Here is a 25854-nt window from a genome sequence, read left to right on the forward strand (position 1 = left end):
GAAAACATTTTAGTTTCGCACAGTACAACATCCACGACATGGTTCTTTGTCCTCTGTTTGTGCCTCTTGTTGAAATCTGAATTACTTTGAAGCAGGGACGAAGAGCAGAAACCAGCTTGGTAAGGACATATGAACCCAGTTTTGGCCAAGGTCACCATAGAGTACCCGGTAGTCTTGAGCGCCGAAGCTAGAGATCAAAATATCGATTTTTCATGGGTGGATCAGAGCTCCCTTTTTTCCCATGCTCGTGATTAATAAAATGGCACCTTTCTCTACTACATAACTGAGGTCAAGATTTGGCACGTTTCTTACCTCATATAGTTTTATCACGCGGTGGCAGAGTTTTATTCTTGCAGAGTCAACCTCGCAACAAAAACGAGGTTGAGGTCATTCCTTAAGACTCAGTAGGGTCGCTGCGTACTGACGTTCTTTAAACACCAAATGAGGAGGTCAAAATCAGTGGGGAGGGGGCTTCCCAATGCACACTGTGGCATTACTACTCTGCATTCCTAGTGCGTCATCCTACGCTTGTTTTATTTTATTCCAGATCATCTGGATTTCTTGATAACCCCGAGATTTTATGGTCTTTCAGGATGTTTATCCACAATTTCTCAGTGTGTGGAGATTTTATTACATCCCGAGAAAAACGCATGAAAAGTTAAGGGAATTCAACCGCAGGTTATCCCCACTGAAAAAACATCGACTGCTTGTCAAATAACAAGGTAATTTGGTATTATCGACTTAGTTGATAACGTAATATTCGCTCTTACAAAGGGCTAACGCTCGAAAGGTGAGCTTTGAAACTCTTTTCGGTGGCCAATTTACGAAATTACCTTGTTATACTCTACCACCGACGCAGCACCACAGTTTCTTCAGAAATTTACCCATTTATGCTTGTCATGTACACTGTAGGAATATCGTTATTCACATAACATGAAACTGCGTCGTTTCTTCTAGGTACTTAATAAGATGCACTCAAATGAGATTCTCAATTCAATTCACCAAATGTCACGCAGCTTTTATTAGCTGTTAATAAAGAGCTTTTTATTTACATATTATCAAGAAGACATTGCCATATTAACAATTTCAGAGAACAGACGTCGATGTCTTCTTAATAAAGTTCAAGAACGTGAGAATTTTGTCCTTACATTAATATTAAAACGATCAATAAGTTTTTCCAAATAGGAAATTCGAAGATGACTTCTTTTCTCCTTAGAAGTTCCTCTTGAAATCATTAAACAATTGTTTTGAAATGTTTTACAATGACGCTTATTGCAAGTTGTAAGCTTAACATCTGTAATAATTGCCACGAATTCAATACGTTTAACGTTTAATAATAATATTATCGCGGTCGTGTATATTTAAAAATGATTCATTTTGATAAATTATACTTAAATTAAATACCAAATTTGACACTAACTCAGACTCTGACCTTTTCCATCTCGTTTTTTAAAGTGGCGCGTACTATTTGCAGAACAAGGACAAGATGTGAAAACATCCACTACACTAATTATAAATGCTCGATTTGTATTTCTTGTCTCTTAAATTAGCAATCGACCGGACATCATTCTGCTGTACTATAAATGAACATTCCATGGAATGAGTTAGCGACCTCTGAGGCTTGTGATCAAATGATAAATTATTTTCTGGTAAGGAAAACATACCGCGCTGCATCTACAAGTTTTTCACTCTTGTTTGTCTTTGTGTGGGTGTTGTTTTCCCTTTCGATAGACCGCGAAAAAAATTAGTTTACCAAATTATTAGAATCCGGAACCGTCATGTAACTACTGTAGGTGTTCTGTTACATAAGCTAAGTGAAATAGGTTGTGTTCTAGTTCTAATATTATGCTCCCATTAATATAAACATCTCATTTTTTTTTAACAGCTGATAAATTAATCCGTCGTTATTCTGACTTAAACTCTAGTCGTAAGGATTTTGCATCGAAAAAAGTAAGGCGTCTTACTGACAGGCTCTCTCACTAGATGAGGGCCAAGTGTATTCCCATTCCACCTAACCAAACGTTTCCGCTATTTATTCATCATTATGAACTCTAAGTCGTAATTTCGAAATCATGTTTGAACCAAAATAAAACGCGTGTTCATTCATAAGGAGGGCGCGCGCTGAACAGTTACAAAACGCGACTTAGCTGACCTTTTCTGTTTTATTTTGTTTCTACGACCCCAAGGAGAATTCAAGTTCTCAAAAAATACAACAGAGCAGCTAAAGTAATTTCTTGGGATAATTGCTTAGAGCAAGACAGATTTCCTCTTCGTAAAGCAGCTTTTGATATGCATATTATGAAACAAAATTTTCCCAAAATTATTAAAAAAGACCATACCACTACTTTTATACTTGCCTCCAAAGATGAGTCTGAATTACGCACCGATAAGATGACCGTACTCCCTCAAATAACCCTCTTTTCCAGTGATTTTAGTCCACCCTTGCAAACACATATCAACGTGAAAATTCACCTTGAGCTTAGTATTTAACACATTGCTTTTAGTAATCAATTTGAGGCTGAAGAGAAGTTAGAACTAATATTTTGAGAGCTCTTATTGGTTTTTGCTTTTTTATAAATTATTAAGCACTTTTCTCATGTGACGGAGTCCAGCTAAAAGAATTAATATGAGCTATAGCGAAAGAAGAAAAGCTACAACACCATATGTAGTTTATAATACGCTCACAAACTTTAAGTCAACTTCCGACTAGGTACTGATTGAGGATCACTCAGTAACTCCACCCATGGCTGACTCAGGATGGTTAATGTAGTATATCCAATAGAAGGTTACAAAGGAGAAGTAGACAATGGGGAAAAGAATACGAGCGACGTAATCGATCCAATGGGTCTTGGCAGCTGGTGGTGCTTCTGGTGCCTTTGGTGGATCCTTCTCACGTTCTTTGGTTGGGCCATTAAGAGGAGTCATGTCTGTGCTTTCCTTAAGAATATCGGTTGGTTTAGCCTTGCCGTCCATGAGCGTGACAACAGTCTCGGCTGGAGTTTCCTGAGTGATAAATAAAACGATATTGCATTACCAATTTTTTCTTTTCTACGTTACTTTTCTGCCAAGTAAAAATGAAATGAAGAAGCAATAGTTTGCACGACGCCGCCGTCAGGTTTGGCATTTTGCCATGTTTTAGCTTTTGCATCATTAAGCTCTGACAAAAGTAGACTAAATGATAATAAATGAATTGTGGTTGTCCATTTGCCATGGTTGGCACTGCTATCCATCGAAAATACCAGTAACCGCGTCAATTAGCTGTATGTACAATCCCAAATGCTTTCCTACAAGTCCCTCTTTGTGACAGGTTTCAAATCCTTTTACGTCGACTATGCTCGTCACCATGACTTCCGAACAGTTATTTCCAGTTTCCACTTAACGTTTTTAATGATTCGTATAGCATTACAATTACCCTTTTGTTCATCTTTCAAACTTCTTCATGCCATTCGTTTCCAGCTGACAGGTGAAAGGGTTAAGAAAAAAGAGCAAATTTCTCTAAAGCATATGTCTCTAAAGTAGGTGCAAATAAGGCGGCCTTATGGATGGCCTCCGAGCACTTAACAATGTCTTACAGAATGCAGTATTGACAAGCTGTCTTAAGTCATTACTTTGTAAAGTGACTTCAATTTTTCAGCCTTTTGCTCTCTTCGCCTTTGAGTCCAGAAGCGTGGATCCGTGTTGAGGACGAGAATGAACTCCAGAAGTGACATAAAGATAAATCCCAATGATGTCATGAGGAAGTAGTCAATGGCTTTACTGTAGCTCACCTGTTGAAAAATTGGAATAAAATTTGGAACAAATTATCGAAGTATGCATCAGAGTTTTTTATTTTTCTGTCAAGCACAAAATAAAGTAGCTTTTTCACTCACTGAAGAGCTTAAGAGCTGAAAAGCTTTTAACGCTTGTTTGAAGCAAGGTTGAACTAGAATTTGACACTTTGAATTATTTTTGGGAAAGAGAAACGGAATAATCCAGAAAAAGAAGAAAAAGAATCCGAGCTATGGTGAGACAGCGACAAGCCTAACCTTCATAAATCAGACCCAAGATTACCATCCAAACCACATCCTTCCTTGTTAACAACAAAAACTATTTCTGATTCCAACAAGAGGACTTTCAAAAAGATACTGAATTCGATAGTATTTAAAATACAATGGCACAGCTTAACGCCCTCGACGTTCATTAGGCTGAAGATGCAAATTCATTCACTTGTCTGATAACTGAATAACTACCTTAGGCATATTAGAATTGACCGAACCGTAGAGTAGTATGGTGGTTAAAATTGTTGTTATGGAGAGGGTGACTCGGGCTGGTACAGCAGCGCGGGTGATCCAGAAGCAACACCAGCTGAGGATCACAAGGACCATAGCAGGCATGTAGGTCGCTGTGATGAAGTACGACACGCGACGCTTGAATGTGAAAAATGCCCGCAGGCTGGCAAAAGAACCTTAAAACAAAGGATAGCACAGTTTTCAATGAATCAATAACTCTCCTCTCTTATTTTACTATGGAGTAGTCTCAAAATATTTTAAATGCATTTCAAGTTTGAAGAGGAAAGGAATGTAATACATCGGATTTGCCTCCGGTTTTTGAACAAAAAATATCACTGCTAAAATCAAAATACTCAGTTTCATCGTAAAGACAAGAATGTTAATTTTCATGTGGATTATTTTCATGGTTCAACGATATTTCGCAAAATATTTAGCTTTTCCTATCTTACCTTTACTATTGGTGTTTGCTTTGGTTGAGGTTTTCGCACCAACAAACTCAAACTGGGCCATTTCTTTAGAGACGATTTCAACACCCTGTGACTTTCCTCCTTTCCATCGATAATCAACATCAGCTGTGGTATGTGCATCTAGTGATGAATAGTGAAAGGTGAGTAACAATTGGTGTATCAACATCTATTCGACAATCGGGTTCTTAATTGCAGTCACTTCTCTTAAGAGAATCAGAATTCATTAAAAGCAACTGATGAAGTCATCCTGGTCGTTAGAGATTGAAACATCCTACTCACAGCTTTCAATGGTCAATGGACAAACTTGAATATCCATTGGATACAAGCGAAGATTCATATCACACTGAGCCGTAAAGGTAATCCTGCATTCAAAACAGGGAAAAACAGCTTTAGCATTGAAATATTAAAAAACCAATAACCTTCTTGGGAAACTTGTTTGAGCCCGGAACTTAGTCTTACCTCGTGCTGAAATACACTTTTCCATCGCCGTGGATTTTGATTCTCATGTTCTCCCTTGTTACTTTGTGGTATTTGGCAGCTTTTACATTCCAAAAAAATGTATCTGGTGTCCAAATCAACTTGGTAGCGTCCCCTGCCATGTTGAATGGAGTGCTGAAATTGTGCGCCAGCCTTGGATCAACCCACCATTGACGAAAGAAGATATCCATTGTGTATTCCTTTCAGAGGGGATAAAATAAATTATTCGTCAATTTACATATTCTAAATTCTTAATTCACTCTTTTGATATCAAAAACCTTTCCATCCTATAGTAGATTTATCTCTTACCATGCTAGCCTCTTTAATCTCACCAATCGAAATGATCTTGAATTCTACATCAACCATTACAGGAGGACCTGAGAGAGAGAATTAGTCCATGTGGCTCAGTGAAAGTCTAAGTGTGCAGTAAAGTATAATGGAGAAACATCTATTACTATGTCTTACAATTTAAGAGTTATTCATCTGAATCAATAAGCCCATCCATTACCTTATCGGGATTGGAGGAAAAAATCACTACAGCTTATGGAAGCATCCCCGACTTCTGTCTAGTTTGAAGGGTTTTTTTTCTTATCTATTTGATCAGTGATTTTCGTTTAAAGATTAACATGTCTCCTGATTTATCTTCTCACCTCCAGCGTTTGGTCGAACCTTCTTGTCATGCACAGCTAAAGCAGCATTTATCTTGTTGGCAAGCTGTAAGGCCTCTTCCATCGACTTTTCATAATATTTAAGGGACCTATCATGGAAAACGCGAAAAAATCATAAACATGCGTTGCTCCTCAAGGTCGCTTTCAATATGTAAATGTAAAAAAAAATGAATTAAAAATTTTTCCTCTCAGGGGCAATGCAATTACGAAATTATATAAAGAGAAGTCTGAATTCAATCCATGCTTAGATGTATTTCGAACACCTGGACACATAATGATGACAAGGTAAACGTTATTGGTGTTCCATCGAGGCCACAGTTTTTTCAAGCTTCGTTTTCTCTTCGGTAATTCCGTCAAATTAAGTTTACCTTTGAGGATCAATGCCTCATTTGGTAGCATCACCACGTGAGCTTGGGACGCCTGTGGTTGCATCAACAGGTCGGAAAATCATTTAATTCATTTATTTCTCATAAGAGCCCTTGACAAAGAATAAAGGCTCCTCAAAAACTTTGCCTTTAATCATTCATGGATCTATCTATTTATCTATCAAATTATTATTTTGCTCATTCAGATGGTAAATTTTACAACATCTTTGAAATTTAAATCACAGCACAGAGTAGAGTTAAGGGCAGAGATAAAATGTTCTTGGATCTAAATAAGTTTTAAGGGTGATGCCAATTCCATTTTTTTTTCAACTGATTTTGTTATACTATTTCATTTTACATGAATCTAACTTATTCTATTTCATCTTGTTTTAATGGCAGCATATGTAAGCACACGACAATGATCTTTTGCCGACATCAGGTGCATCTAATTAGTGCATCGGTCGTTTTTATTTGAATTGCCATCGGGCTGAAGTCGTAGGTGGGCAGGATATTATGAAACTGAATTTCTGTGACGATGTTTTTGAGAGGAGGAGGGTAACAGGAAGTTCAAATTTTCTTTTCCAGGGACATGTCAGGTATCTTTTGTTTGTGCTATTTCGTTTTAAATGCAAAAACAGGAACTTCCCGTATTATTGCTGTAAGAGGACTTTGATCGCCATCGGCGTCTAAAAACGTCTGCACTTCCTATCCTATTAAGTGCAACTCGTTTATTTAAAGTAGGGCCTGGATTCCCTGTTGCGATGTGAGAGAGGAGAATAAAGGGTTTTTTCCGAGCCGCTTGAACTCATCTTCATTAAAACTTTTATTTGTCTTCCCCTTTACTGGCGGAGCTCAGAAATTTTTTTTTTTTGCATTGCTGTTCACTTGCTATGGTTAATATTAGTGGCTTTCTGTACAAAAATATCAGCTTGAAAAAGATCAATACAATACTGCATGCCGTTCAAACATATATTATTTACGAAGAACAGATCATCGCACTTGAGAAGGCAAACTGTGGCAGAGGTCGGCAAAAAGAGGAACTGGTTATGATTACTTACAATAGAGCTAATCAATGTACTCCTTACAGATCAGATATGAGGAAATATCATAACTCTATGTTTTCCTTCTTATCCCCAATGGCGAAGTACGTATGGCCGAATAAGTCGGTTATTTTCTTATCATATACCAGCAGGGAACACAGAACATTTTCCTACACATAATACTGTTTGAAAATAACTTTTCGTAAGGGCTCGTCTAAAAAGTTTAACGGAATGAAATAATATCTTACTTTTCTTCTTCTGCTTCAGCCAATCTCCAAACAGCGTTTCCTAAAGTCATCCAGAATAATATTGTCGACGGAAACCTCATGTTTGTCGATGTTAAGTCCTGACTTCAAAGACCTGTTAACATAAAGAAATAACACGGGGATGTTTTAAGAAAGAATAGAGGGAAAAACGGTAGAAAAACCTTATTTTTCTTACGCAAATCAATTGGCGATTTATTTACACGATGACCGCGAAAAGCATCCATGCATAATTGGCAAAATTGTTGATAACCCTTAAATGCAAATTACTCCTGCTTTGATAACAAAACGTTAAAGAAAATTGTCATCACACACAGCGGATCATCACAGCAATTCCACTAAGAGACTGCAAAAAAAAATATCGCGGTATACTTCTTGGTAAACAGGTTTCTTAAAGCTAGAATGTCAACAAAAGACATTGCCCAAATGCTCACTGGACAGAATTTTTATACTGTTTAGTCGAAAAATAGCATTCAAAGCCATATGATTCAAATGTTTTGAAAGACACCACAGTCTGACCGACAGCGAGATAGTTTTGGCTTCTTTTCTGTTTGCCACATTATGCAAATATCCTCCTGAGTCATATTTTCTGTTTTCAGTAAACCTTGACGAACTTAGACGGTAGGGAACGACGACAAAATCCGGGCCGTTTTACCAACTGCGTATAACTACGATATCTGTAATGTATCATTGAGATGTAATTTCTATTCACCGTAAGAGAAGATAGAAAATCGTGTCTTCCACCACCACAACCATTGTTTCGAACGCCTAAGGCGCTAAGCGATTTACCTCAATCAGTATAGTAAATAGCAAGCGAACCAATACAGTTTTAAACTCGTTTCCTCGCAGATCGAAGATCTTTTAAAACATCGCTTTGCTGGTAAAAAGCCAATCTAAGGAAGAATCTTTTACGAGATTTGTCTTTTCAGATTAAAGCTAAGCTGTTTTGTGAAACGAAAATGTTGACAAAATACAATATTTGAGTTCAAGTTTGCATTTGGGTTTCTTTGCTGTGGTTGCAAATCTGAAAAATTAAACTTACCACGACTTGATGAATTTTTCAATGTAATGAATTTGGTGGTTAAACTAAAGGCTTTAAATTTTCACCAGCTTAGCGTGTCGAGTCTTGATTCGCAGAGGTTTCCGTAAAATGTTAATGGTCTAAGAAACACATCTTGGAAGTGTTTTCTTTCTTAACATTGTGATCATTTCTCTATTATATTAAATGAGACTGCAAATCAATTCATTCGTATTCGTTGGGATCAATGGATATCTGCTTTTTCAACAAAGTAAATTTAATACCGAGTCTTCTAGGCATCTGGAATTGTTTTCAAGCAATTGTCGAGGCAGTTTTACCCAATCGTCTTTTGTAGTTAAAGAAACGGGTTTTTGCCAGAAAACACAAATGACGTTAAACTACATCTTAGACGAAGTTGCTTTTATTCCTCAAAAGAAAATGACTCGAAATCGATAAATAAAATTCAAATCGATTCTACAAGGCAATTGGAAAGTGCAGTTATAACTATGATATATCCAGTGGTTTGTAAAGTAGGCTCCAGCATGCAAACACGTGAAACAGTCAAAATACAAATCGGTTCTCGCAGCTTAAACATTATTTTGCTTTTCTTTGGCCTGCCGCTCAGAGAGGTTTGGGTAGAACACCCTTATATTCCTATGCCATATGGTATTATTTATTAAGCTAGTTGGGTCTTTATTTACAGTATAGGTATCTCAATAAACCTGATCTTCCTAACAAATCTGAGTAAACAAAAGGGTTTCTGGCAGTGTGATCGAAAAACAATACAAGATCCAAGTTACAGGGGAGTTACATTATTTGACTGCTTTACAGTCCGTTCTACTCATACAAGACTGATAAAATTCGGCATTTTGCCTTGGACATGAAGCTTTTTTTAAAGATTTAAACCATCTTCACTACAGAGAGTTCCGGCTTTCGAACTTTCATTAGATAATTCAAGCCTTGTATCTACTAAGTTCTTTCCAAACATTTCTTACATCAACGAAATCTTAAAATAACCTCATTTTATAGACAACAAAAATTAAAATCGTACCAGAAAATTGAGTTATCAGTGCTTGTAAACATGTAAGGCCTTAACCGCAGACATTATGGCAGTTAGAAGGGTCTAGTTCGGCAAAACAAATGTTACCTCCTAAACATCCGTTGTAAACACTCAAATCATAAGCAAATTCGCAATCTCAAGTTGGAAATGGCAAACGAGAGCGCCATGTGTTGTATGAATTATAACTGTTTTCAAGATGCAAGATCGTTTGATACTTTTATAATGCTATTACCCAACCTCTCTACAGAAAGGGCTTTTGGAAATTAAACATTGTTTTCCCATTTTAACATGTATGTGACCAGCAGTAAGGTGGTCCTCAATTGGCTAATTTTTTTTTTCTTTGTTGGCGACACTTCCTAAAAGATTTCCAATCAACCAGAGCTGCACGGACTGTAATGCATGGTGATTTCCGAAAACCGGTAGAGTGGCAGCAAAAAAGATGATGTTTGTTATTTGAAGAATGATTCTAGAATTTTACCAAACAAATTACGTTATTTTTGCAATTATCATAGTAAAATACACCAGACAAGCACAGAAGTGTATTTCTTAAAGAAGTACCATTACCTAATTTTAACCAACCTTTTTCAAAAACACATTAAATGCAACCTGTCGTTAAGGCAGAGAAAATTATATTTCATCATTTCAAACCGATATTATATGACAAAAACTGAACATTTCTTTTGGCAGGTGGGATTAGGAACCCTGTGGAATTCTTTACAAAAATTAATGATAGACTCAAGGTATCTGGCAGAAAGAGACAATGGAAGGCTGTTTGCCACAAGGGAATCCTTTTTTGTCAGCCACTTCCTATTCTTTTTCGTAACTGGTTCACCAAATAACCGTTCAGTCACATCCGCTTTAAAATGTGCATTATTTATGTGGACTAAATTCTCAGCAAACACAACCTTTTCCATTCCAGCTCGAGTTAGGAATAATATCGCCTAAAGCTTTACTTTAATTATTGTTTCGAGAGCAAAATGTTATTTCCATGAGCTAGCAACAAAAGCTCTCTCTTGCATGAGAAATCGTAAAAGAATAACTTAGATTCTATAGGAGAAGATCTGTCGAATACTCAAGAATAGATTACTTCATAGAGACTGGTCTTCCCAAGCATAACAACAACACGGCACGAGTGACTTTCTTTTAAAAGCCTTTTGAATTGTTTTAAAATATTAATCACGTAAGGTGAATTCGAATACACTGCACAAAATGCAAACTGCTACGAGGATAGTCTAGCTTTATTTGGATAAACATTTAAGTAAAGAAGCTTAACGACACTATTCCCGAAGAGTTGTTTAGTCACGTTATCCTAATCCAATGCGACAGTAGAGCTCTACCCTAACTACATAATTAGGTACACTGAAGTGAAAAAGGCTTAGAAAAAACCCAGTAAAAGCAATTTCAAACGGCACATCTACCTTATGACGACTGACTTAAAACCTAGCATAAACTCTGACTTGCATTTACAAAATGTTCCATGTTATTGTGATATTGATTTCGTGGATTAAATAGAATAAAGAATGTTTCTCTACAAATACCACAAAAGATATCAAACAATACTCACCAATGCTGCGAGTTTGCGTGTAGACGCTGATTTTTATGCGAAAAGCATTTCTTGAAATTACATCAATTAGATTCAACCCTTAGGCGATCTGAAATTGACAGTTTTCATGTAGTATCATTGTTGCATTTAACTGCGCGCATTACAAACAGCTTTGAGTTTACGGAAACTACAGAGAGTGTTCGAGCACACCGTTAATTATACAACTTGGACAGCGGCCGAAACTTTCGCGGTGAAGAATTAGCATAAATTAAGAGCTCTCACGTCGTTGCGGACGGCTTCTTGGAATGAACTGGAAGGTTTTTATTAGGGATGATAATTCCTATGAAATACTTTCAGTAAGAAAGAATTAAAGGATATTTCCGCAACTAAATTTATAAGGAGTTTTTCTAGCATTGCAATAATGACTAATATGAGTGATAAAGTTATACAGAGACTCTAGGAGATGCGTCAATTTTGAAACTGATAAGCGTGTAATCTTTCCAAAATGCTGTCTCGCCCCACAGTGCAACAGAATTTTCTTTTTCATCTATTCTCGGTAAAATTAAGTTACTTCTAATCAGTACGAACGGCGAATCAAAACATTTAGACATGTACTTCAATATTAAATGTACAACGTGTCGACGAAACATCCGGTTGCAATCGGTTTGATAGATATTTTAAGGATAGACTTGACCCTCTTGGTTGATTAGAATCAAGGTTCAGATTTTAAACTGCGTGATGCTCTGATTTCAACGCGAAATTGGAACATTGTTCCACAAGGATATTTTGGAAAATAAATAATTTACCGCTCTGGGATGTTAGAAACGATTTGTGAATTAAATGAAACCACCAAACAAGACGGCATGCAGAGACTATTATCGTATGATGACCAAAAAGGGGCTCCCCTATTGAGAGCAAGGGAAACTTTGACAAAAAATATGAAAATTAAGCCGTATAACCAGAACCCGACAACATAAGGCCTCTAACTAAATATCCCAGTTGGTTTGATGGATATTTTACGAAAATGTTTTTCTGATCTGATATAACCGTCATCTACTTGGTGAAAACCGCATACCGTCTGAAAGGTTTGAGACCTGAGCGAAGATGTAAATCAATATCGTTTCATCGCAACTTTCTGAGTAGATTCCATTAAGATAAGTCGAAAATTATCTCTGGTTTAATTCTTAAAACTTCCTCGTTACACTTTACAGTTATACTGTGGCCGACGGCCGAATAACAATCCAAGTTCACCTTTACCCTTCTGCAGCAGAGACTGAAGCGGGATGTCTTAAGTTTACGTTTTGCGAGTGAGTTGCGGTATTGTGGTCCTAGGTTGAATGTATGTTACCGTAAAACAACGGCTGTGCCGAAAAAACGCCAGCTGGATTCAGAACAACAACAAAGTTAGAGCTTCCTTTTTGAGCAACGGTTTGACGTCTTGAAGAATACGTAAGAGGAAGATCTTGCACTCTAAATTCAGGTGAGAAATAGTAAGTAAACATAGTTTTTGATGTCAAGTATTCTTTTATGAGGAATTCTTATCTGATCACATGAAATTTTTTCCATTTTTTTTTCGCATTAATCTTTCTTCGATGCGACATTTTAAATTTATTTAGAAGTTAAATAAGAAATAAAATTCTCAGTTCAAAACTCAACCAGGGAGAAATACAGTTAATTTTTCGTCTCCCTTATTACAAAGCAAAATATTAACCACTCCTTGTTCTGAGTCGATATCAGCGTGTTTGTGAAAGCTGTAAGCATCTCCCTTTTTTAAGGTTCAACTGACTTGAGAGTATGATTGGATACAGCAGAGCCAGTAAATAATGTCCATAAGTAGAGATAAAGAAAGAAGAAAGTTTGTACAACGGCCACAGAAACCACACAAAAATAACATTTTGCAGTGGATGAAAATCAAAGAATAATTAATTGTTTTGACTGCTTTAATTCTAAGTTTTTAAATTGAAAAGGTGATGTGGAATTTTTTTACCTAGCAAGTTCAAATCTTTGCAAAAGTCATAACTCGTAGATTGCTGTGTAATTGTTTCTAACTGCCTATAAAGTTTGGCTTTACTTCTAACACCTGGTATTCTAGTTTTTACTTTACTTTGCTCCTAACTCATTCTTGCCTAACTAGCCACGTATGTTTGTTAAATTTTGTAGTTCAGTGAAATCTAGAGCTATGATCGATTCAGTAACTACAAAGAATACCGCGAAAATTTTCGAAACTTTAAACTTGGTTAAATCTAAAATATCCAAAAAATCGGATTGGTTAGGTTGTTATCTTATATATGAAACATTTGCGTGGTTGGAAGGTCGCTGTCTTTCCTCTAAGGGAAAGTTGGCTACGCTTCGACGAAGGCAAGGAAATTGTTTTTAAAAATGGGCGTGGACGACGACAGCCATCAATCTTTTCCAATCACTTTGCAAGATAGTTTTTAAAAACTGAAGCTGTTTTGTGACCCAATGCTCTTCTGAATCTAAATTTAGGAGCAAGGCAGACTCTCTCTTAGCTAAGAAAACCAAAAAAAGACACTTCACCATTTTTGTAACATTAGTCCTTTAACAGCACAGGTACCAAAATGAAACAAAACTCAACAATTTAAAGTGTTCGTGGTTCTATAGCCCATTAATGAAAAGTTCTGAAAACAACTTTTTTGATTTTTCCCAACATTTTTGCGACAAACTACAATAAGATAGCCACTCAAAAATTATACCAATAAAGTGGTCAAAGGTGACTGTGTAGCAAGTAGTGGCCTTGAAGATAAATAAAAAAATCCTTTTGAAATGAGTTGCATAAATTACTCGCGATGGAAAATAAGAAACTATTCGTTAGGCTTCTGAAATTGAAATTGTTCATGCTAAATTCATAAAATTCTTCTAACTTGGTTTACATCGTAATTAAATGTATGTTCAGTTGAGAGATTTTCATAAATTGTCCTGGTTTATATTTTTCCTAATCCTGTAAAGTGTTGTTGAACGTGATCTCTCACCTATCTTTAAAAGGTCAAAAGTTTAAATTTACTTTCTGCGTATGGTTTGTTGGTCCTAAGATAATTATGCAATAAATTTGAAAGCTTTTACAAAAATCAATTGTTTCTGAATTATCACTCCCATTAACTTCAAATCAATTCCTGGTCCGTGGTCGATAAACTTTCATCTGTTACCCCCATGAAGAATTTGGCTAAGATCTCCTAAGGCAGGTGTTTCAAACGGGTCGACCCACCCACAACGTTTTGAGGGTCTATCAAACACAAGCACGACAAACATGTTAAGTTATCCGACGGCTAGACTCAAAAGTTGAAAATAATTCCAAATCTAAAGTCCTTTATGTTAATGAATTGAGGCGCCATAGTGCTTAAGCTTGACCCAATACCGCACAGAATTGTCACTACCCCTAAATGTCTCAAATCACGGATTGAGGTTTGTTCTAACAAAACACAAGTTGATGTGATCACCATGAACCGGAGGCAATCAAATACTTCACCTTCTCTCGTTCACTTTTCAACGATGAGGTAATCGCAGACAGGAAAAGCTTCCTCGTAAAGTGTGCTAAGATATTTTGCTTTTTCCATACAATAGCAAGTGCAAAAATGATATCTTTTTCCTTACTGGTTCCACTACTTCGACACATTTGGAATTATCCAAATGGTTATTTACTGCGCTGTTTTGCTTTTTTTGAAAATGTAATTAAATTGATTAGAAATTAAGGATAAAGAAACCGTTTAAAACTTTGTTTTTGTCTCACATGGCTAGCTTCATGGAAAAGAAAATTATTTTATTACTTCACGAGAAAAACTGAAAAAAGTGATATTTTAATATACCTGATTTTCCCTAAAGGCTCAATGTCTCGTCTGAGCAAAGGAATCTTGTTGAGTACGATGCACTGTCGTCCCTAAGAGAAGAAAACACGTCAAGTCAACAAAGATTCTGGAAATGCTTATGAAAGGGGATTATAAATTTCCATCCCCACTTACTCTACCCTAAAACATTTACCCCTTCTTCCGATTTCCACCTTCTAATACAAAGGCTTAAAAAAATGGTTCAGAGGTAAAAACACAAACGTGGAAGAAAGAACACTTCGGTTTGTTCAAAGCTAAGGCTACTGTCTCACGCTGGTAATACACACACGACAAAGCCAGTTGATTATGACCGATCTTTTGTCTCGTTATTCATTATTGTTACTCTGATTATCCGCATTCAGATCTCGGAGTTTAAAAACAGATCGCAACAAACAAAAAGCTTTTGAAATCAGACCACCTGTCACGTGTTAGATCGATTCAGAAAATTCCGCTCGGTCAAATTCCCAGTCTGAGCATATCATTGACATCATTTAATAAAGAATTTGGTCCAAGAGTTTCGTACAAAATTGATTGCTTATATTAAAAACCAAAATAGTGAAGTTTTTGATGTTAGAGTGTCAAGTTGATATTATGGTTTTTTTATGAATTTAAGACCTTGAAATAAATATAATGTACAAGTGAAGATAACTTACATCTGTTGTCGGACCCCTGATGAATAAGAAGTGCCACATAGAGTTACTTTAAAAAGGACAGTGATCTTACTAAATATTGTTCTCTCGAGCAAGTAAAGTGAAGAAATAAGGTGTCAAATACTTACTTCATGATGACCCAAAGAAATTAAAACGCATTCTGTATTACTAAATATTGAATGAGGTGCTATACGGTTTAATTTGACACACAGCAAGAGGCGATAAATTTACAGGTTTGCCATCGGCTAAACGACGTCAGCATCTTGTCGCGGATCTAAAGGCACTCTACTTAAACGTAAACAAACTATTTGAAAAATTATCTCCTTTAGTGGTTTTGTTTCGGTTTAAAAAGAAATATTTCATCGCTGTAAATATTTAACCAAAGTTCAAATCTTGCCGTGATTAGCTTGGATTGGTTCATTGCTCACAGCACTAAAAAAGAGATCACTTCAGGATGGGAGTCAGTGAAAGGAGTGATTGAATTACTCACCTTTGCGGAGATAAGTCTTTGAACGCTAACGATAAAGAACGCCTACACAATGATCAGATAACTCATTCGACATAACCCTTTATCAGGTGCGTTGAAAACAAGCACAAAACCGCAAAAAAAGTTGAAATTTAGAAATTGTTTTTACAGGCAATTTAATATGCATTCTCTTCTTCGCAAACAAATTAAAACAGCTTCTTCAACAAAAACTTCTCTCTTAATAGTATGTTTTAGAGCAGAATGGCCTCTTTTGGTACCGTGACCATTTAATGATTGATAATACTTAACACTTGTTGTCCGACACAGGGTCATAAAAAATTAGTGTTCAATATCTACTGGTCACCAAATGAACCTGACCAAAAATTATGAGTAGTAACCAAAGAAACCAAATTTTGTTTTGCATTCGTCTTTAAATTTTAAGTACAGCCGACCTCTACATGTAGCTCAATTCAAATTCTCCGAAGGTAAGCTGAAAATTCAAAACAGTTTGTTATGGCATACTTTTATTAGCGAGATAAATTGATTATTATCTAAAACATGATTTACAAGCTAGATGATTGCTAATAACAAAAATGATTTCTGGCGTTTTCTTAAGATCGATTATCTACGTCGTTGATGTGAAAATCGTTTATTTGACTTTGGAAGGTATCTTTCCAAGGAATATTTGGACAAAAAAATTTTGATGCATGATAAGAATATAAACTATAAAATACATATTTGGTGATAACACAGAGGTTGAAAAAATGGAATTCCAAATCTACATGTTTTTGGAAATAAAACACTAAAAAAGCGTCGCTAGGCAACAAACCATTTCTTACGTAGCTGAACACAAAATGCATAAAACTACTGTTAATACCAGAAATATTTACAAATTCCTCACTCTGAACGTCCTTTAAGTTTTGATTTTTTTTCCTTTTTTTTTTTGAATTTCAGAAAGTTGTTTATTTTTGATATGATTCGGCTGATTAATCTCAAAATACCAGGAATTTTGTAATATATGACCCGCAAAATAATTGCTCTAAAATTTAAATTGTTTTGGCTTATTATGTAATTGGTTTGCATTTCATTTTTCTGATTAACCCGAAATTTCAGTCTATAAGAGACACGATTATGCAAAATCAAACGACGTATTTTCTGCATGTCTCCTGTTTCTGAATTGCAGTTTGGCTAAGAAGTGATCTATAACAATTAAGAACTGGTAGACTGCCGTAAGGTTTGAACTGAAACAAAGACTGATGAGGGCATTGGAAATTTAACAATATTATTTTTATATTTGGAAAAAAAACCTGAACTCGATTCACAATTTTCACAATGTCAGAGTGATTCAAGAAAACATGAAAATGTTTCTTCTCCTCTATATAAATTAGGTTGTAAATTATTCTGCAGTTTTTAATCAGAAATTATGTACTGAAAAAGTGTGGAAAACAATAAATTATCTTAAAATTGATTTCCGCGCCGTTTCTTTTTCTTCAAAAACGGACTTACTTCCTAACTGACTTCATATGTAAGCAAAATTGTTACATTTATTTGTGAGAACTAATGAAAAATACCTCCTTAAATTTTAAAGAGAGTAATATCAATCTTTTCGGTTGAAGAATTTAGGCCTGATCGCACCGACTAAACTTGACTTTGTGCGCGAACCTCATTTGCATGCGATTACGTTGATATATATTTGGTTTCGTTGTGTGTACAATGACGTGAGACTCTTTAGCCACATGGCGCTGCGTCGTTTAATTTTGTGCATTTTTCGAGTAAAACTCTGAGCTCGATCAACGTCTAAACAAATGAGAAATTTTTCGAGAGAATTTTCATGAATACATGGATTTCATGCCAGTTTGTTCGAAACCAACAATGATTGCTTCAGTAGCAATGGAAATCGTTGAGAAACTAAAGTCCTAAGGTTTAACACCACGGTGGGTGAGCTTAAACATTCTCTATCTTCTGAAATTGATTTATTTTCTCGTTCTTAACATATTTAAAAGAACTGCAAAAAGCATTTTCTATTTGCTTCGATAACGCCGTGCTGACAAACATTCTTCATCTGAGGAACAAGTATTCTAAAGTTTAACGCCACGATGGGTGAACTAAACTTTTTAATCTTCAGAAATTAGTTTATTTCATGCTACTTGAATAATCTCAAAAAGTTGCGGATCATTCCCTCTACTTTAATAACACTGTGCCAACAAATAATTTTTGATATCAGACCAATTGGTATTACTCGGTAGCAGCTGCAGGTGACAGGGGAATTTGTATCATGTAGGCTGAGTCGATTATCGAATCGCATAAATTATTCACTGTCTCCTGAGACTACACTATCGATGCTTCCAGCTTAATAGTGTTCTACGAGATTTATCAACAAACAGCTCTTCTCAAACTGTTCCTCGGGTAAAATGAAATTAGTTAATCATGTCCAACTGTATAGTAATGGTTTGAAACGGTGAAGACTGGCACAAGCGGACTGAAGCGAGATTTTGGTTTACAAAAGGAAATCTCTGAGCGCTTGAAACCGAGGTAAGGATTTCATGAATAATTGCTTTGTTCGTTTACGATATAAGACGCATCTCAAAACTTCAAGCTACAATATTAATTTAGGGTATTACCTTAGATATAATGTTTTTCGTCGTCGGTTCTCATCACTATCAATAAAAAATCCAACGCCTTTGATTAAAATCTGTTTTCAATCAGCCGGTATTTGATAGAATATTCAACAACATAAGCGAGTTGGCTCTACATAGAACTGAAAATAATGACGGTATCCTCTTAAAAATCTATTAAATGGTTTGGTAGATTTTGCTTCATTTATCTGCAATGTAGGTGCAAACGACTACTGACATGTTTTCTCGCGACCGAGATAACCAAGGGCCACATAGCGATTGCTGAACGCACGCGGCCAAATACTTGCTTGATTTCTTCGTTTAAGTTTCCTCAGTGCTTAGCCAACATAGAAGTAACTATATTCTAACTTCTGAGGCAAGTTAAAAACCGCTTGAATTATACATATATATATGTGGCCGAACCATTACACGTATTTAAATAGACAGGTTAAAAATAGACAAAATATATTTTGCGGATACCTTCTATGCCAAAAACGCTTATTTTTATTAGAGGCAAACCTTGCATTGAGAATATAAGGTACATCTCTATCTGCCTAAGACTTCGTCAAGGTATTTACGCACCGATTAAAAGACTCTTAGGTTTGCTACTAACTTTCAGTGTTTTAATTTCAAAATATCCATTTTTCTGGAACTTTTTCGTCTCTGTTGGGTATCAGACTTTTTGCACAGAAATGCTAATCTCGCGGAATGAGTATACCTCATTGCGTTGAGCATTATTTTCTTCTTGATTTAGATAAAAATAATTTGTCATCAGTTTACAACAGGAACATAATGTGACATTAAAGCGTGTTTTCAGTTATTTAATCGGTTTGTGTTTGCTAGAAAACAGATTTCCTTACAATTGTAATTTGCATATATGAAGAAAAATCTCAATGTTGAATTTATTGTGTTTGTTTTATGTCAATCGATTGAATTCCCTTCTTTGATGAAGTGGTTTACATTTTAGAGATAGTTTCACGCAGAATATATATTAAGCTATTAAAGAGTGCGTTAGAAGTTAAAAAAGGATTGAAAATAGAGAAACAAAGAGGATTTATTTTTAGTATCATTAAAAACTTCCAAACAAATAGATCTCCATGAGCTATTCCAAAGTAAAAGGTACAAAATGATGATGATGACGAGCCATAAAATGCACAGAAACGCCACAACGCTGGTGGTATTTCAACGCCGCTATTTAAAAGAGTGAGATATACAACGTAAGGCACCAAGTTCGCAGCCAGAGACAACCGTTTCTTTCGGCCATATTAGGCCTTATCAGCATGGTGTGGCTGGGGATGTGGAGATGCAAATGTAGGACACTTTTGAGATGAGGTTGTGATGAAAAAATGATGGAACGGCTCATCTTGTGTTATATAAGTAAATTAAAAGCAAAAAATGCACAAGTTGTAAAGTTAGCTGATATAATCAAGAACAGAGGTAATTTTGTGCTCAATTCGAAAGAAACAATCTTAGATAGATATGTCATTTTCTATTATTTTCGTTTTGGAATGTATAGTGGATTGTGCGGGCACTGAGCACGGTTGCCAGCCTGATAAAGAGTTGTAAACAAATGAAATGAGTTTTTGGAACTGAACTGAACTTTGATTTCATATTTCATCTTCACTGTCTTTCAGCGTGAAATCGATGTTACCTTTTCGCCCCACGTTAGTTCTTGTCTTGTCATTAAAATTGCCTTTAGATGTTTTTTTTTTTGGCGTTAAATCAATTTTTTTAGCAAAAGACGCAGCAGACGCTTTCAAGACGTGCACGAAACATTTAGTATGATTGCCAAACAATAACACTGAAGCTCACAGTTATTGTTTGATATCCCGCAAACCCGCATCGTATTCAAAACCTGTAGCCGCGATTTTGTTTTATCTCTTATCAAGATATCCATAGACAGAAATAAAGATAACATTAGCAAAATAAATTTTAAATTTATTACTGCAGCACCCAAACGCTCGATTATAACCATACCTTATCTAATACAAAGCAATATTATCAACAAAAGTGTTAAAGAAAGGAAGTTGTTTTCAAAGGGAGACCACAGATACCCCATCCGCGTTGCTGCGGGTTAAAAGCAGGTGGAAATTTCCAGATAAATACAAAAACGTAAATATATCTCCAGGGGATATACTCACCTTGATAATTGGCAACATTTAGAATTAGAAGAAACGACGAAAATACCCCATTCATCGATAGTTTTTAGTCCGAGAAATCATGGATGAGGAAAGCTTTGCTGTTACAGTTACCGTAAATCTTGACTGATTTTCTGGTTCAATCAATTATGTAAGTATTAGAAGTAATTTCAGGATTATATGAAGAAAAATAAGAAGAAACTTAAAAGTTGTTTCCCTCGTCCCAATACCACAGAATACAAAAAGAAAAAATTTGGGACGCTATCATACGAAGTGGCTCATTAGCTGCCTCCGTAGCCAAGACAAAGGTTAAAAAATGGCTTACACACGAGAAAATACATTTCATCCATCTGAAGAATATTTTTAAGAGTTTCAAACTAATGAGAAAAGTTTCAAAGTAATCAAAATAGGTAGTTAACTAATATATAACTTGAACAAACGAAATTTCGAACGCAAACAATTTGCTTGATAGAAAAGGTTGTTCACATCTTTCTACTCATTGCAGTGACATATCTGTGATGGCAACCTCATGTCTTCGAATAGCTGCAGCTCTTCTGATGTGCCTCAGTCTTGTTGCTTACGGGCTTGGTAAAGAGTAAGTCTTAAGGATGAATCTACCTCGTCCTATAATTCTCGTTTTTGAAAATAAAATAGTTTTCTATTAGCTTTTATCACAAAGATAAATATGCTTGCAGAGTACCACACCGCCTCAAAATTAGTTTAGCAGCTAAATAGTACACTGTAGGCTTATGAAAAATACCAAACTCAATTATTTAAAAGAATAAGTTTAAGCATATTAGCATAATGAATATTGATTCTCTTAACACGGAAATGTACGCAACAAATAGTTATTTATCATCAGAATGTACAAGAACACTTTCCTAGAGGCTATTTGGGATTATAAAATTTGCTACAGTGCTAACGGAAAATATTATTAAAGTTCTCAGAGGATTTGGTCCTTTATCAGGTTCACTGAGACCAGGTGTAATAAATTGTTACCTTCGTAGGTAAGAATGTTCCTGAAAAATTATTTTTTATTGATTTCAGAATTACAAGCGAAGTGAGAAGTAGCATGATTGAAGCTTATAACTTGTCGCGCTCGATAAACCGTAGTCTAACCGGTTATGACAAGAAAGTCAGGCCAAATGCAGGGGGACCTCCCGTCATCGTGAAGATAGAATTTAAAGTCATATCCTTTGGAGAAATCAAGGAAGCTAATATGGTATGCCTGTATTATCCTCACTAGGTTCGCATATTTTGACTTAAGGGCCTAAATTACATAACAGCAGATCCAAAGATCGTGCATTTAAGTTAAGTTTATAATATAACGTATTCCTGTAGGTGAAGAAAACTGATCACCATTTTACCGAGTAAACAAGTAAACCTAAGCCGAGGAAGCTAAAAGCGACTAAATCCCCAGGTAACTAACCATGACATCAGCCACTCCTGATTTAAATCAAGGAACAATTTATGCTTTTTCGATACAACAAAAGCATGATTTATGGGAATAAGAAAATCTTGCTCCCAAAAAGTCTTGATTGAAAAGTGAAGTGTACGTTCTTTGTCTTTTAGGAGTACTCGATGGATATTTTTATGCGACAATGGTGGCATGATCCAAGGTTTAAGAATAATTATAGCAAACCGTTCAATATGGCAGCGGATCCCACAAAGCTTTTCTGGACTCCAGATACGTACTTCTGGAATGTAAAAGATGCTAAATATCATTTCGTCACCCGAGAGAATATGAGAGTGAAAATATCGCCCGATGGGGAGATTTATTACAGCACAAGGTAAATTTGCACTAATAAAAACAAAAGAAAAATAATTCCAACTCGCAGCAACGATGATCTGACGATTCTGCATCTTTTTCTTAGTGAAAGATTCAAAACTACTTCATATCAGTCTTGAAAAAGTTCATTCTATGTCCGCCTCAATTTTAATCGCAAGATCTAAATACACTCTTTCAACTCCCGCTCTATCTGCCAAACCTCTTCATTAACTTTTATTTTAGCCCCTAAGTTTGAAGTTTAATCGAATGATGTCCCCATGTCAATACGTTTCTTTTCCCCTCAGTTCTCTTTTACATAAACTTGTACTGATTTTTTAAGGAGAAAGTACTTTTGGGTCGCTCCTTAGAGCAGAAGGATCAACATTGTTATTTGAGACCATTTCTGTTATTGTTCTCCCAGGATAACACTAACAGCTCAATGTGATATGGATTTGCACCTTTACCCAATGGACACTCAGTATTGTCCTCTTATCATAGAAAGCTGTAAGTATTCAACGGCACAGCAACCAAAGACAAGATTTTTTGTTAAAAAACCACAAAATCCGAAGTAATTTTGGAACACATGCAACTTCCTGCATGCTAGTGCGGATTCCCGAGCCATTTCTCTCTTTATGACAATTGTTATATGTGGAAATTCGTCCTACAGTTCTTCTGATACGAATCGAAACCGTACAGATCAACTGGACTGTGCCAAGGTCCACTGTAATTTTTTTCACTTTTTTTTTATTTCGTCTCATTCTAGATGCGTATACGACAGCAGACGTTGATTACCGCTGGAAGGGAGGAGATAAACAAAGTGTAGAGATAGTGTCGAAGGAAATGGCTCAGTTTGATCTGACTGATGTTAAAACTTACACCAAGTCGCAGACGAACAGTAAAGGTGAGTTTTAAAAATAAAGCGGATAAAATCATGAGCAAAATTTAGTGGACGGTATTACTTAGTGGAATGGCCGTAATTCTCATATCTGTACGAACAAAAGCAACGAGCTTCACTCGGTATCAAACCAGTGTAATAATGAGGTTTCTCTAGAAACTTTCTTCCTGTACTTTTTCTTCGTTGTACAGAGTTTTCTTTTTCGTTTTATTTTGAGGCTAATGTAATTTTTAAATAGTATAAATAATACTCGAGGCAACAAGGTGAGACTAACCGTACTTTATCTTTCACAAATTCTTTCTTACAACATCTTTTACATAACTGGACGAAAAATGATACAGATAAGGGGGCTTTTCAAGACATAAATATAGGATCATCCTCAGAACTGGACCGAGGAGTGATCCAATTCGCAAAATTTGAGATAAAACGTTGATTTGCGCTTGAGAAATTGAAAAGTAGAAATTCAAGTTTAACAACTATTCTTTGGAACGTTTATTTCACCAACGAGTTCCCTGAGGAGAACGACATGAGGAGATAAAAAAAACGTACTTTGAATAGGAGAGCGAGGCTTAAGTAATTAAGTTTGGCTCTCTTCACTGTGCCAAATAATGCTAGCTAACAGACTAACGACCAAACGAAAAAATGCACCAATTTTAGAGAATTGTAGCGAAGCCCGAGTGCGTATCAAACGACTCTATTTCCTCCAAACATTCTTAGGTTCCTTCGCAAGTCTCAAGGCGGTGTTTTCATTTCGACGGCGCACAGAGAGCTTTGTTTCTGCCATATTTGTCCCAGCAGTAGTCCTGGTTGTTTTGTCGTGGTGTTGCTTCTTCATCTCCCCTTCAGCTGTTCCTGCCAGAGTGGCTCTGAGTATCACCACTATTTTAACCTCCATTCTACTCAAAGGCAACGTTAACAGAGACATGCCTAAGGTCAGCTACATGAAAGCCGTTGATTATTTCTTGCTGACCTCTTTTGGCTTCATCTTCGCCGCCTTAATCGAATTCATCATCGTCCTCAACACCAGTCCAGTGTTTTCTCCACCTTCCTGGTTCAAGAAGGACAAAAGAGGAGACAAAAAGGAAATTGCGATGGAATGTGAAGTAAGTGGTGGAGGAAAAGATTATCCTCAACTTCAATCATTTAAAAACGATTATTTTCTCTTATCTCTCTATTGAATGGTTACGGCACGGCTGAATAATTTGCAATTGCCCTCATTTTGGCAAATGTACAGAGGATTCCTATTATCATTCGTGACGTAAGATCAGGCTGTCGGAAGTTTCAAATATTTTGTAATTTTACTCCCAGACTGTCCAACGTGGACTGCTTTGTTGAAGTAATTTGTGGGCTTTTTTGGTCTCTAATGAGCTCTATCTATCAATTAGGTGGCTGGAAAAAATTTCCTTATAAAGGGATTAAAAGAATAGTAGAAGGAAACTCTTGAGCTAGTCTTGAAGGCTTTCAAAGCTTGGTCATGTCGATGTATTTCTGACCGTCAAATGTTTTATTTTTCCTCATATAATCTAATCATAGCGCTTTAAGTATCACTCTATATAAGCTGACACTACATTTCCTGGTTGTGATTATCCCAATGACCAAAAATCCCGGTGATCAAAGTGTAAAGAGAGATTTCTTTTCTTTGTAGGCACACAGCAAGGGAAGTGTTGATCTGATTGTGCAAGTGATGGATGAAGGAGTTTGTAGAATCAGGAATAACAAGGGAAATATCAAGCTGAAGCCACAACCAAAACAGCAACTTCCCTTAACGCCGCCAGTAGCAACAAAAACTAAGGCGCACTGGATCGACCGATTGTCAAGATTTCTCTTCCCAACTTTGTACGTCACATTTCTCGTCGCGTACACCATATACTACAGTGCGCTCAGGGAGGAGAGCGACTCCAAGGGACATGTGTTGGACTAGAGAATTCAACAAGAAAGTTACGGTGGAGTCTTCAACGATATTTATCTATAAAATTTGAAGAAATTTCTTTCCATTCATTTTTGAACAACTGTAGATATGAGATAAAAGTCGATAATTCCTTCTGTATCAGAATCGGCCCACTTTGACGTACAAAGCACAAAAACCAACCGATTAAAACAATGCCGATTTTGAAAAACGAGGTTTTACGATGCAGTTTCGAAAAGCACGAATTTAGGGTAAAACACTCTTGAGAATAACTTAGATTCCTATCTGGATTCCGAAGCAAATCCCTGGTCACCCTGGCAAAGGTTTCTATTGGGAATCAGAATAGTTATCATACTGATATTAGCCAATCCGCTCGCCTACCTTTCTTTCCACTACAATTGATAAGAT

The 25854-nt window shown here is 36.2% G+C and overlaps 2 protein-coding genes across 12 annotated transcripts; one reads left to right on the plus strand and one right to left on the minus strand.

The window, feature by feature from the left end:
- Positions 1-992: 992 nt before the first annotated feature.
- LOC131785956 (gamma-aminobutyric acid receptor subunit alpha-3) lies at positions 993-15854 on the minus strand. 4 transcript variants are annotated; one of them, XM_066163658.1, is made up of 11 exons: positions 15787-15854; positions 14991-15061; positions 7534-7645; positions 5863-5969; positions 5522-5589; positions 5195-5412; positions 5015-5097; positions 4718-4855; positions 4230-4444; positions 3609-3767; positions 993-3003 (listed from the first exon to the last, which is right to left on the minus strand). In XM_066163658.1, the coding sequence occupies exons 3-11, from the start codon at positions 7611-7613 to the stop codon at positions 2725-2727; spliced, it is 1347 nt and encodes a 448-aa protein (XP_066019755.1). In that variant the 5' UTR covers positions 7614-7645; positions 14991-15061; positions 15787-15854; the 3' UTR covers positions 993-2724. The 4 variants fall into 4 exon arrangements, with proteins under 4 accessions (XP_066019755.1, XP_066019760.1, XP_058958902.2 ...); XM_066163663.1 differs by lacking the exon at positions 15787-15854 and adding an exon at positions 15662-15682; XM_059102919.2 differs by lacking the exon at positions 15787-15854 and adding an exon at positions 15163-15325.
- On the plus strand, positions 12127-25649 carry LOC131785955 (gamma-aminobutyric acid receptor subunit beta-2-like). 8 transcript variants are annotated; one of them, XM_059102914.2, is made up of 9 exons: positions 12127-12254; positions 12381-12649; positions 21383-21472; positions 21925-22099; positions 22450-22667; positions 23067-23149; positions 23409-23546; positions 24258-24643; positions 25186-25649. In XM_059102914.2, exons 3-9 carry the CDS (start codon positions 21396-21398, stop codon positions 25459-25461), a joined length of 1353 nt encoding a protein of 450 aa, XP_058958897.2. In that variant the 5' UTR covers positions 12127-12254; positions 12381-12649; positions 21383-21395; the 3' UTR covers positions 25462-25649. The 8 variants fall into 8 exon arrangements, with proteins under 8 accessions (XP_058958897.2, XP_058958896.2, XP_066019743.1 ...); XM_059102913.2 differs by having other exon boundaries at positions 12144-12275; XM_066163638.1 differs by lacking the exons at positions 12127-12254; positions 12381-12649 and adding exons at positions 17837-18058; positions 18568-18656.
- The last annotated feature ends 205 nt before the right edge of the window (positions 25650-25854 follow it).

This window comes from Pocillopora verrucosa, chromosome 1 (assembly GCF_036669915.1).
Source record: "Pocillopora verrucosa isolate sample1 chromosome 1, ASM3666991v2, whole genome shotgun sequence".
In the NCBI taxonomy this organism is placed as follows: Eukaryota; Metazoa; Cnidaria; class Anthozoa; order Scleractinia; family Pocilloporidae; genus Pocillopora; species Pocillopora verrucosa.